We start from the raw sequence: 14,366 nt of genomic DNA on the forward strand, positions 1-14,366 counted from the left end.
TTTTATATTACTCACTGTTATTATATTTTAAAATTTCTTAAATTGAGGTTTCAGAAAGGTCCAATCTAATTTATTTTTTTAATGTATGATAATTTAATACCAATATTTTGTTTAAATTATTCACTGTATTAATTAAAGAACCTGTTTTTTTGTTTCTTAGCTTGTTCGTATGAAATCAGACGGAGTTGTATGTGTTTTTATTGCCGTGATTATATTTGCTGTGCATGTCAGTACAGTTTTTACTGTTTTGCAGGTAAGTTAACAAATGCAGGATAAACCTTTAATGTTAGTAGAATTTCATATGCCATAAAATCTTTAAAAAAATATAGAAGTAATATTTACTTAGCTAGTGCTTTTTTATTATTGATATATTGATTTTCAAATCAAGATTATTTTATAAGTAATTGTTTACATATTCAATTTCATATAATTATTTTATAATTAGGGAATAAACTCATGCTTCGTATATAATGTTTGTATTATAATTATTTGATTACTGAAACATTGTTCAGCAAAGAATATGAAAAAAGACATAATGTGATTGTATCTTCAACTTCCCACAAACAAAGCTTTTTCTGTGACCAGTCAAAACCCAAAGCATTTTTTAATGTATGCAGCATTATTAAATTGAACATGATACATTTGAGAAGGGAAGGAATATTTTAAATAGATAAGTCTTTTAGTGCTATGGTTATATTATGTGGTTGGACATGAATGGAACAAAAACCTACTAAACAGAATGTTGAGTTGTTTTATTTAAAGTAAATAAGTGTACAAACATAGAATGAATGTAAACAAAATGTGTGTCTGTACACAATATTTTTTATATAAACACATTGCCCTTCTGGATGATTGCCATTTTGATTAAGAATTGAAATTTTTTTCTTGAACTTTTGATATTATGAAATAGTGAATTTCTAAAATTATTGAACCAAGGAGTATAACAATCAGTCGTAAGAATTTGTTGCTTTTTTTCCTCTTTTTCTTTTTCCCTTCTGTTATGGTGTGAACTCTTAAAAAAAGTGTGAAGTCCACTTCCACCAATAACAGAAATTATGTAGTATTTTATTCCGTTAGTGGATAAACTTGTTCTTTGCATATAAGGTACATTTGAACTTTAAGCCCATTGTAGATTTTAGGTATCTTTGTTGGAAGCATATAATAGTTCTAAAATATTCATTTTTAGGTACCTTCTATAATTTGTATTGAGGTCTAATGGTATTGTGTTATTTATAATCCATGAAAAGTAAAGAATGTTTTTCTTTGCATGTTTTTTTTCACTAAAGTAACTTATATAGAACAATGTATGTTACATGTTACTAAAGTTTGCATTCACGTGAATGTAAAAGTATACTGTACAATTACCAAGTAAATATGTAGGTTTTTCCATGTGAGCTAACATGCTACAAACAAACATATTGATGCACATTGTTTTTTTAACTACCTAGATAATTAGTATACAGACCAAGAAATGATTTATATCGTACAACAAATTGTGGAAAAAGCTTGTCTAGCATTGTTGAAATTTTAACCATTATTTAATTCCAAATGTAGTAGCTTCTTTGAATAATGTTATAGAATCTTTTGACTGCCTGTCAACAAAACAACACTTTATTATATATGCATTTAATTCTGTGTTGAATTTTATTCAGTTTTCTCTATGACAGCATATTAAGGTAGTAGAACAGTTGATACATTTGTATAAAACAATAAAGTTGCATCAGTTTGTTTTCCCGTCGGTGGACTCAGCAGATAGCCTGATGTGGCTTTGCTATGAGAAAACACGTACGTACATACATACATGCATCAATTTGTTTACCTGACTTTTTTTAATCTGTCATGCACTTTTGATAACTCTTGTGTCTCATGAATTTTTGTTATGAGCAAACATTATCTATGTTAACTTGTAAAATGCGTAGTTGAAGAAATAAAGTGCTTTCATTATCATCAAGTGTAATTTGCTATTTTTTTTCTACTGAATAATTTGAAAGAATCTTCCTAACATCACACTCAGCTGCAATTGTTTATCTTGTTGTTATTAGCTTAATTTTATTGTAATTACAGAACTGTTTCCAAAAAAGTATTTTTTTTTAATTTTCATATGATTTCACTTCAGTGTGATCTGTTATTATTCTTTTGTTGTTGTTTTCAAAAATGTTTTTTTAAACTTCAGGGTGGTAGTTGCTATTAAACTGAGTGTGATTAAAAGGGTTAGACACAGCTAGAGTTGAAAAAGAAAAACATTATCATTACATTGATTATAGATAAGCTGTTTGTATTTTGTTTAAGACAAATATAACTTGTTTCATTAGAAAGAGTTTAGAAATAAGTTTGATAGTGAGATGTTTGGGGTTTGTTTTTTGTTTTTTTTTGTAATAGCCATATGTTGAGAGTGGTGTCCAGCTGTTAGCAGTGGTGTTTGGAGTGGTCCTTCATTACATCTTACCCCAGCTCAGGAAACAAGCCCCTTGGTTGTGCTGTGCACATCCTATTTTGAAGACACATGAATACCATCAGTTTGAAGTTCGAGGTATACATCTTTACTTGAAGTTTCATATACAGAAGTTGGATATGTTATATTAAAATGAATTTGGGATCTCACTGTCTCATTACAATCAGTGTTATCACATGAAGTAATACTCTGTCTGACAGCCAAGAACCTTGACAGTAGCTTCACAGTGTTGTTATCAATGCAAAGTATTTTGTCAAAAGTGCACAACTCTTCCTTGTATTCTTTCCATAAGCATCTAGTGTACAAGGTGGTGGTTTCTCATTGCCTGTTTTAACAGTTAAGAGTGAACAAAAATACATAAAAGGTACCAAAATATGGAGGTAATGCATCTAGAAGCTTAATCAGTGTTTTCATGTGGAATATTGTGCACATGAAGTTTGATTTCTAGAAGAAAGTCCTACTAGATTTTTTTTTTGGTCTGGGGCAGCTTTTTTCACTGTCCTTTGTATTTATGGAGTCTCATTTGTTACAACACTTTCCACTTTGCTTACTGTGTCTATGGTACAGCTTGTTGCAGGTTTCATTTATTTTTCAGTGTTGTTATGTAAAAAAATATCCCTGTTTTAGAGATTATAAAGATTTCATGTGTGAAATTTCTCTGATGCATAAAAATATTTTTAATCTTAAAATGAAAATTACTCTGCATGTTGGATAGTCATAATTTTAAAAGAAACAATTTTATGAGTAAATCATTAATTAAAAATCTTGATACATAATTTAAAAACCTGATATTTTGTGTACGGAAGCTTTGTAATATTTATTGATAACATGTACAATTTTGTAAACATATGGATATGTTATAAAAAATCACAGCATAATTACTCTCATGAATACTTTGATGGTTACAAGTTGGGTGGAATCCCAGATGTTTTTACGGTATTATTATTTATATTATTAACTCAAGTGCAAATAAACTATATGAGGAATGCTGGATTTTTTTTCTGGAATCCAAATATTTTTGCATTTGTTATTCCATGAATGGTGGAAATTTTGTTAACCAGACTTTTATGATAACTATTAGATTTCTCTATTTCATAGAGATCCTATGCTTATTCTACTAAATAACTTGGATTACAGGTGACTTTTAACATTATTTAATGTTATGTTACTTGTAGATTTGTAGAGATTTGTATTTGTTTTTAGTTAACTTCAGTGATAAGCATAATCTTATCAGCAGTAGAAAGCTATTTTTTCTTTAACTTCTAAACTTGTCCATCCAATTGTAGGAAGTGTAAATAAACTTTTTTCTAGTTGTAGATAAAAATATTCTTTCTTTGAGATCATTTTGTTAAAGGCAGTTCAACTTCAACTAATTAGAATATTACTATAACACATGTGCAAATTAACAAAAATAACATTCCTTCTCTTACAGGATATTTAAACATAATTTTGCTTTGTTTGTTCTTGTTTTAGATGCTGCAAAAATTATGTGGTTTGAAAAGTTTCAAGTATGGATGATTTTTTTGGAAAAGAATGTTATCTATCCATTAGTTTTCCTCAGTGCCTTAACTACAGACTCACCAAGAATTATTGCCAATTTTGGTTTGCCGTAAGTATACTTTATTTCATATTGTCCACTAAGAAATGTGAGTTTTAATTTTGAACACAGTAATCAATTAGTAATAATACAGATTTTGCTTTAGTTCTCAAAAGTAAAAAAGTAAAAGTTTTATTATAGAGATTAAATATTTTGGTTTAAATTGTGTTTGGGGTCTCACCATGTTGTTGCAGTCCTCATTGGTTTGTCCAGTCAAGCTCTGTCTGATGTCTGTACATCTTGATGAAAGCCCCACACTGTAGCTTCCACTGTAGAAGTCTCAACTGTTTGGCTGTTATATTCAAAGCTCATTTCATTTATCTGAATGTGCTCTACATTTGCAGATTTATAATGCTAAAAACCTGGTTTGATACCAATTTAGGGCACAGCACATTGCGTAGCTGTGTGCTTAGCAACAAGTAAAGAAACCTCTGTTTTAAAATGCTTTTCATAATCTATCTAATTCATAATAACTTGTTTCCCACGACCACTTACAATAGTCCAATTACACAGAAATTCACGTTCTGTTCCGACAGTTAGTTTGGTATGTCACCTTCAGGGTTAGCATGAATACGTGTTCCATTTTCCATTTGTTTGGTGTATGTGATGGTTAAAAAGAAGTGTCATGGAAGTAGTTTGAGCGTACATAATTTGTGTTGCTTTTCCAGAGACAAGTTTTTTTGATTGTGTTGTAAAACTGTTGCCTACTTTTATCAAGCCTTCCAATTACATTTCATTTCCTGTTTCACTTCACAGTTATACTTAACTTATGACTGTTGTGCTTTGCTCATGGAATCTTGTTTTGTATTTGCCATAATTCCAGGTCATTGAATGTCGTGTTATTTGTTTTATTTCTCTAATACTCACTTACTTTAGGTGTAATTTATAGTAGTGTAGAAAATCTGTATTAGGTCTATTTTTTTTAGCGCTCTATCTCTTCAAGCATTTATTTATAACCTAGTAGCATTTCAACAATTAGAGCATTGTGTTTTATCAAGTATTCTCTTTCCTAAACATACTTTTTCCTCTTTCCTAAACATACTTTTTCTTTTTTGAAAATACTTTGAAATTTTGCCATCATTTCATTATTATATTTGTAAGATTTATAAAAGGTAATTATTAGTTAGTTGCTGTTTTTTTGTTATTTTCTTCCCTTTTCTTCATCCTTTTGTGCCTTGTATGGCTACGGAAAACTAATTCTGTATTTTCTATTTTTATATATTTTCAGTATTGCATTAAACATAAAGCTGAAGTGTATGGTCTCTTGCTAAACCCTCAATGTGGATTCCTGTATGTGGTGAGGGGCTTCCCAGAGAAGGTTTTGTACTTTCAGTTTACCTCCTCTGGTATCTAAACATCCACCTGTGTGTTTGCTGTGCATGGTAACCCGTGAAAGGGGAGGAGAGGATCTTGGTGGTTGAGTGGTCCAACACACCACTTTGGCCTTCAGTTCTTGTAGACGGGCAGTTTTGGGGTGCCCCCCCCAAAAAAAAATCAGTTGGCTAGTCCAGTTTGGCCAGGGTCAACTGAGTGCTAGTGAAGGACGTCCATTTAGTGAACATTATGTCTGATACTGGTGTTCGGGTATAGTGCTCACGAAACCCTGGCATCGCTGCAGTGACCTTATATGGCACTGTAGTGCATCCCCTCAAAGGGCTCCATGGTGGGTGGGGTCAGTGGGAACAAAAATATTTTTTTTTTTTTTTATTATGGATACACCTCAAATATAAAATAAACAAGCATGACAGCATAGAGAAAAATTCGACTACTGGCAAACTCACAACTTGAGTATGTCCCGCAATTTTAAATTATACATACTTTAACTGAAAAACCCTTAGGGCAGATGTCTCCATTCTTTATTCAGAAGGGTTTAGAAGGGTTTGCTGGTTCTCTTAAATTGGTAAAGAAATTACAGTCTAGGGACATTTTAGTGGAAACATCTTCATCACAACATTCCAAACTCTTGAAACCAAAGGCCATTGAGGTTACTCCTCATTCAACTTTGAATTCTTCCAGAAGAGTTATAGTTGAGAGAGATTTAAAGACCATTCCAGAGTCAGAGATCCTTGCAGGTTTCACCAACCAAGGTGTTACAGCCGTGTGCCAAATTTTTACTTGTAGAGGCGGGATTATGGAGCTGACAAATGTTCTAATATTAACATTTACAACATCATGTCCTCCTACCACAATCAAGGCAGGATATCTGAATTGTAAGGTACATCCTTATATTTCTAACCCTGTTAGATGTTTTCATTGTCAACAATTTGGCCATTCAAAGACACCTTGCCATTGTTCCTTGACACGTGTCTGTTGTGCTGGTAAAGACCATGATGCTTTTGAATGCCAACTAGAACTGCATTGTATTAACTGTTATGGTCAATATCCTTCCTATTTTACTTCTTGCCCAAAATGGGTAGAAGAGAAAGAAGTACAATGTCTAAAGACAGTTCACAATATTACTTACCAAGGGGCTAGGAAATTACTATTCCCAATTCCATCTTGGACTTATGTTGCTATAATCTATTCCACTGCTACAGTAGGAGTCCAGACAGACCTTTCCATGCCTCCTACAGAATCCTTAATAGCACATCTTAATCTAGTACCCTCCAAAATCAACGAAGTTAACGAATCAGTATCTACTTCTATCTCTGTCCCTACCACATCTTCCAGTCATTGCCCAACTTCACCTTGTTCAAGCCCAGGTGTTTCCATGGGGCCTTCCTCTCTTGATACCTCAAAAATTAAACAACCCATTCGTTCATGCCATCAATCACTGGAAAGTATGCCTACAAACACCGACCTGTCTACTCGATCCAAAGCAGAATCAATAGAGGGTAAGAAACCCACATCCAGTAAAGAAAAAGAAAGAGGTCGCAAGCAGAAGGTCTCTTTGCATATCCTCCTTCAAAATAAATAAATAATGGTCACACTAATCCGATGGAACTATCGAGGTTTTCAATCAAATATGAATGACATCAAGAATTTGATTGACTTTTCAACCTCAACATCTTTCCCACAGCATTCCCCGCCCTTGGTGGAATTCTGCTTGTTCTATAACATGAAAAGCTCAGAAACGAGCTTGGGATAAATTTTGTAGATGTCTCATGCTTTCAAACAGCATTGCATTTCAGCAAGCCCATGCACAGGCTCGGCAAGTTAGACATCAAAGCCAGAAAGAATCTTGGATTAAATACACCTCCAGCATTTCTTAAACCACCAATTCAAAAGTCATATGGAACAAGTGGTGATCTGGAAGGTGAGTGGATGGTATACTTCTGCCCCCCTCTCTATCTTAATATTCAATGGCCATGAAGTTGCTGATGCTCAGAGCATTACCAATACTCTTGATGAATGTTTCTCTCATGTATCTAGCTCTTCCAACTTGTTCCCTATCTTCTTAGCTATTAAAACACGAGTTGAACATCTGCCTCTTTCCTTTTCGACCGATCACCCCTATGACTACAATTGCCCTTTTACACTGGTGGATCTCAAACTTGCACTTCATTGGTCTGGCAGTACATCAGTTGGACCTGATGATATACATTATGAGATGCTATGCCACCTTTCTCCTGGCTGTCTTTAACTGGATATGGCAGGAGAATGTCTTTCCTGATGCTTGGCACCAAGCTATTGTACTCCCTATTCTTAAAACTGGGAAGGACCCAAAGATTCCTTCGAATTACTGCCCTATTACTTTGATGAGTTGTCTCAGTAAGACCTTAGAGAGGATGATTAATGCTTGTCTTGTTTGGTTTCTTGAATCAAACAACCTTCTCTCACCCACTAGGTGTGGGTTCCGAAGACAACGCTTCACAATAGACCACTTAATTCGCCTTGAAATATATCAGTCAGAGAAGCCTTTTTGAAGCAACAACGTTTTGTTTCTTTTTTTTTTATTTAGAGAAAGCTTATGATACAACATGGAGATATGGCATCTTGCAAGACTTCATTTGTATGGATTGTGTGACAATTTGCCACTTTTTATTAAGCATTTTGTAATGAACTGCCAATTCCAGGTCAGCGTGGGCTTAAAACTTTCCCGTTTTTCTCCCATAGGAACTTGTAGTCCCTCAGGGCTGTGTTATGTGTGCCACACTTTTCATTATAAAGATTAATGCCATCAGTGAACCCTACCCCCTCCAGTTGCAAATGGTTTTTTCGTTGATAACTTTCACATCTCATGCAGTCATCAAACATAAGGTTTATTGAGCAGCAGCTTCAAACTTCAATCAATCATATACTTAAGTGGACCACAGCAAATGGTTTTCAATTTTCTCTCCCTAAAACTGTATACATTTCTGCTGCCAGTGAGGTATTCATCCAGATCCAGAACTTGGTATTGAACTTTGGCTTTGCACTGAGGCCTTTCATACTTCTCCAGTTCAAAGTTTGTATGTGGAGTCCCATACACCCCTCTGTATATTTGCCATTTACAACGGTCTCTTATGTATGCTTCTAAACTTTGCTCTTTACCACAGCATCCTACTTGGGGTTGTGTTTTCCATCCTTAGTGGGCCACACTTTTTTCATAATAGAAAATCTGCCATTGTTCCTTTTTGCCTTCATATCCGGGCACAATCAGAAAAATTGGATTTATCTTTGAATAGCATAGCAGTATCCACAGATCGGCCTCTTCCACCACGGCAAATTACTATCCCCAACTGTGACCTATCTCTGAATCATCTGAGGAAGGCTGGTATTCCTGATTGAAAATGTCACTGTTTGTTTGCTGAACATCTTTCAAATGATCCGTCCATTCCCATATATACAGATGGTTTAAAACCATGTGACTCTGTAGGCTCTGCCATAGTTTGTTACAGTTCAGTTGTAGCACACAGAATCCTCTCTACAGTTCCTGTGTTTACTGCCAAATTGTGTGTCATTTCTCTTCCTCTGATCATATTGAAACTATGCAATATACAAATTCTATGATCTATACTGATTAACTCAGCTGTCTGTTGGCCCTTACATCATTCCATGTTAGTTACCATCCTATTCTTATCAATATCCAAAACAAACTGGCCCATCTCTCTCTATCATCTATCTAAGTCCAGTTATTTTGGGTACCAGGTCATGGTGGTATTTGTGAGAATGAGCTAGTTTAGAGAGCGGCAAATAAGCTTTTTCAAGTCAATCCTTCTTTGGCCTCTTGTTTCTGTAAAGATTGAAGGAAGGAAGTTGTCTTGGCTTGGCTACGCATTGGTGACAGTTTTTTTTTAACTCACCACTTCCTTTTATCTGGTACTGATGCACCAGTGTGTGGTCTGTGTGGCACTCAGGTCACAATCATACATATTTTATTATCATGCCGTCATTATAAACAAGAACGATTATGCCATTTTAAACATATTTTTAAGGTAGGTTTGCCCCTGACATTAGTCAATGTCATAGATGATATTGGCTGCCTCACTTATGCTTTTACATTTTCAAGAGCCATTGGTCTTTTTAACTTAATTTAAGGTTTTATTGGACTATATACTATTTTAGCATGATTTCTTTTACACATTTTAATTTTAATTTTGACCTAAACTGGAAAGGCCAACTTCAGGTGACTGACACCAAGTTTGAACTTAATGATTCAGTCTTCCTGGCAGGTCTTAATTTTACATATTTTATGTATTTTTTTCCTTAATTTCCATCTACCATTATAGTATACTACATCTAGTTTGGCACAGATAGCTTTGTGCTAATAAACATAAAATACCTACCTACCTCTTGCTAAAAATTTATTTTTCTTTGTTATAAAGCAATTAGAATAAACAAAAATTTTCTAGTTAGTATAAATACAAGCCAAAAGAAATATATTGTTTTTATCTTTTAATTTGCTATTATAGCAGTATTCTGATGATTGCATAATATTTTATTAACATAAAACAAAGTATTTTTATTAAATGCTTAATTTATGCTATAAAAGATTCCATTAAATTATTTTTACTGGTATTTGTATTTTGGAGGTGGTGGTGAAATTTCTGTATTTTATTTAAAGTATTTTTGTAGATGTATACAATTACTGTTTTTCAGAAAAACTGAAAAACATTTTATAGCCTATAAACTGTATTTATAAATTGAATAATTGTATACATTTTTACACTCAAATAGGCATTTTTTGCTTAAAGAGCAAAATTCTACCATTGATTTAAAAACTTATAGAAAATACATTTATTTTTTACACATTAAAAATAAAATAGATAAGTTGAAATTTCTTCCAGAAAAAAGTATGATCATTGAATTTTAAAAATTGCAGAATTTGATTTTGGTTGGGTTCATGGAACTCCCAACAAAATATTTGATGTATGTGAATTTCCTGAATTTTTCAAAGCATAATATGGCACTTGTTAGGAGGAAAGCCTTAACAGATTTGGACAAAAGAGTACTAATATGTCTTTATAACTTGTGTTGCTTCACTGATGTTTTAGCCAATTATGGTTTCTCAATCTTGATTTTTATGGTATAATGTAATTGTTTATATATCAGCTTTGAAAAGTCATAGACTAGTGATCTAAGATCTAAGTATGTCATGAAAGCTCTTTTTAACATTCACTTGAACTCTGAAAGCCAAGTATCAAATTAAGCAGATTCATGTAGAAATTGGAACAGAGTGATAAAGTCTTAACTTGTTGATATATTGCATCAAGAAAAAGCTGTCTGTGGATGACTTTTGCTACAATTACAGAACTGATATTTTTTGTTAAAGCTTGTTTTATTATTTTATACTTTATTTTAATTATGATGTTGAAGTTTGATGAGATTTGTTTTTGTAGGAAAAAGATGAGGTGGTCTTAGTTAAATGATTTTGTACTCAATTGTATCAAGTTTCTTTCTGCTGATAAGGATGTTGTATTAGGCCTTATTTCCATTAGACCGTTTTGCTCGAAGTAATTGTTTGAATAAGCAATGAAATTCACCCAAAAGAAATGTAAAACAATTACATAAATTGATATAAGAGGTTTTAAACTTTCTAATTAACAATTTAAGCAAACATCTTTATAATTTTGATGTGGTAAAAGAGTAAATTTTATTGTAATTCCAGTGATTGTAAATACTATGAAACTGCATGTGCTATTTTTTTATTCAAAACAGAGACAAAAGTATAGTTTTATAAAATCAACAAATTTTAAGAAAGCTTTAAAATAATGTAGGAATACAAAAATCTGTAATTAAATCTACAATAAAGGTAATTATTTTTAACTATTTGTTAAAAACATTTTTTATTTTGAAGCTTTACATTCATACAAATATTACTTATTAAAGTATGTTGTTTTGTCTGTGGAAGCTACTCAAAATGTAGAAAGTAATTCTTACATTTCAAATGATTTCCTGCAGTAGTTTCTTTTCTCAGTGCAATAAACCATGAAACAGGTGCATCAGTTTCTCATATAATTAATTTATAAATAATTCCAATGTTGTCTTTCCAAGAGTAAGTATTATACTATTATTTGATCTGTTTGTCTGATGGTGAATTTACTATTATTTAGAGACAATGTTTTGTTGAAAATTATCTTTATTGTAATTTGGATATTATTTACTTGCAAGACAACTTTCTTTATGCTTGTTATGTTTTAGGATTAAAACACTTTTTTTTGGCATCTGAAGTTTTTTTAATGGGGCTTGTGATCAGTTTTGTGAAGTTATTAATTCAAGACTGTTAAGGTATAGAAAACTCTAAAAGATTTATTAATTTATTAATATACGAATTAAAATTTTATTGAAATTTCTTATTGCATTACAAAGAGTCACAGTTTTACTGATTTGTTTGTATATTGTGTTTATTTAATAGGGGTGGTTCGCTAGTGGTGGTAGTTTGTAGTTTGCATTGTGTTCGTAGTGCCTTCTGTGACTCTTCCCATCACTACATTGTGCTCATTATAACTATCCTGTTCTTCAAGTTTGACTACAGAGGGCCAAATGAACCTTTTCTTCTGAATTTTTTTGTTATGTCATTTTGTTACAGAAAGGTAAGTATTTTGAAGGTTATCAGAACAGTTGTGCATTTTTTTCTTTCATTGCTTAAAAGAAAACTTTGTTCCAGTCTGCCATTCTATTCACCACTTACACTTAATTAGACAGGTTTTGAGGAATTCCACTGACTAGTGAAAAATCCAGAAAAATAAATTAGAAGTATTAATGCTACATATTTTTTAAATACCTTTATAAATACAGTAACCCTGAAAAAGTAAAATCTTTTGCCAGTTGTGGTTATTAATTATTTCATTTTCATAGTTATTTACTTAAAGCAATAGCTCTTTTTGAAAGTTTTCAAGAATTGAGTGGTGCAGTTAATATAAGTTCAACAAATAAATTGATAGTTGAAAGAACAAAAGGTACAGAAACATAAAATAAATGTCAAGCTAACTGAAGATGCTCAAATTTAATGAGAAATAAACACAAACTTAGGTTTAAAAAAATCAGTGTGTGCCATTCAGACTTGATATAAGACAGAATTGAAATTTGGAAGGTATTTGTAATTTCTGTTTGTGAATTAAATTAAATAAGCATGATGTAATTCTAAAATATAATTTTTACAGTTTTTTTGTTGTTTTGGTAAAAAGAAATTTTGAAGTAAAGTTGGAATTATATTTTAAAACTAAATTTTTAAAGTTGCAAGTATGCATGTGAGTGACCTGTTGGATCTTGTACTGTTAATTCATCAAGTATAAAGACAAGTAATCAAATTATTTTTTGTTTTTCAGTTTTTTGAGTTCCTATTGAAAGTGAGATTTGTCATCACTTACATTGCACCTTGGCAGATAACATGGGGCTCAGCCTTTCATGCCTTTGCTCAGCCTTTCAGTGTACCTCGTATCCTTTTTATATTTCCTGTTATTAAAATAAGTAAAAAACTTTATTTAGTAACTAAAATGTTTGAAATTTGTAATTGTCTTAAATTTTACCATACAATTTTGTATGTTATGGTATAGTTTAGTATTGACATAAAATCTCTTTTAAAACTCATAAAAAATTAGAAGATCATGTGTTAGTTTTAGCTATAACAAATATTGGTGCATTAAGGTATGTGAATATGTGAGTAAAGGTGTCATGCCATCTGTTTTTAACAGACCTGGTAAAAAGTTTTGATTTTCTGTGGATGAAAGTGTGGTAATGGATGATGATGGCCCTTAATTTTTATTTAAAAGTGCCAGAGAGTGTGAATTATATTTTTGTATTCATGCTTCTAATATAGTTCTTCTGATTACTAGATACCATTCTAAAATAAAATATCTATAGTCACAGTTATCTTGTAACTGTTTAATTCCTTCTTACTTTTTAATTTGTTTCATCAATCTGTGATGAGAAGGATGTTAAAGACTTTAGAGTTCAGTACGTGGTAATAAAATGATTTTGAATAAGTCAATCAGTGAGTAATTTGATAACTAAAGTTATAATAAGGTTGCAATGGAATGACTTGCATGAAAACTACATTTTTACATTAAAGTTTCCTCGGAGAGAGATATATATATCTTCTCTTTAATTCTTTCAGCAGGGCTTCAGTCCTCAGAATTAACCTCATAATCATTTTGCTCTTGTGCAAGATGTGAAACAGAATATATTTTTTTAAGGTTTTATATATAAAAGTTTGAAATAACCAAAAATCATAAATTACTATATCAGTACTATTGAATTCCACAAATAATTTATCAAGCTTAGTAAGCATGCAGTATTTGGGTCTAGAAAAATATGAAATTTCAAACTCACTAAAAACTCATTTTACCAGTTTGAAATCTGTGATGAAAAGAGCTTGTTTCACAAGTAAATACTTTGCAAAGGTTCAGAAGACCAAGTTGGAGACATTCTAAGTTTTTGATTGGTTATTCACACATTGCAAACAGAAGTAGGTGTATGTAAGCAAGTGTTTTCCAAAATGGAAAGAAGTGGGTGGGTGTCACTGTGTTTGATTCATTACATGTAGTGATATCTCGGCTAATAGATATGGTATGAAGTACTTATTTTATATTTTAGCTTGTTAATGTTGGTAATTTGAGTTCCTAATTCCTAAGAAACTATAAAACTTTGTATTTGGACATCACAAACATCTAATATGAACTATTGTTTACATTCAACATTCCATGTGACATTCAAAAATCAATGTTTAGGTTTTTTCTCATATTTACGTTTAAATTAAAAAATAATAACAATGTACAATACTAATATAGAAATTAGAGCCTACAATTTGATACCAAACTTATGAATATAAATTCATAAAATTGTAGTTCAATAACATTTTGAATGCAATTCAACATACCTGTGGATAGGGCTACTTAATGGCTTCGGAAAAAAGGGATTTTGGATCAGTTTTAGACATCAAGACCATCCAGAAAG

At 31.9% G+C, this 14,366-nt stretch overlaps 1 protein-coding gene across 1 annotated transcript in view; it reads left to right on the forward strand.

Annotated features, from left to right (window-relative positions):
- Positions 1–14,366, forward strand: part of LOC143231014 (pecanex-like protein 3) — a 123,446-nt gene that overhangs the window by 80,206 nt on the left and 28,874 nt on the right. Inside the window, 5 exon segments of the mRNA XM_076465479.1 lie at positions 161–253; positions 2,380–2,530; positions 3,926–4,061; positions 11,827–12,004; positions 12,740–12,848. Coding sequence (XP_076321594.1) covers positions 161–253; positions 2,380–2,530; positions 3,926–4,061; positions 11,827–12,004; positions 12,740–12,848 — 667 coding nt within the window.

The sequence above is a fragment of the Tachypleus tridentatus genome, chromosome 10 (genome assembly GCF_004210375.1).
Source record: "Tachypleus tridentatus isolate NWPU-2018 chromosome 10, ASM421037v1, whole genome shotgun sequence".
Classification (NCBI taxonomy): Eukaryota; Metazoa; Arthropoda; class Merostomata; order Xiphosura; family Limulidae; genus Tachypleus; species Tachypleus tridentatus.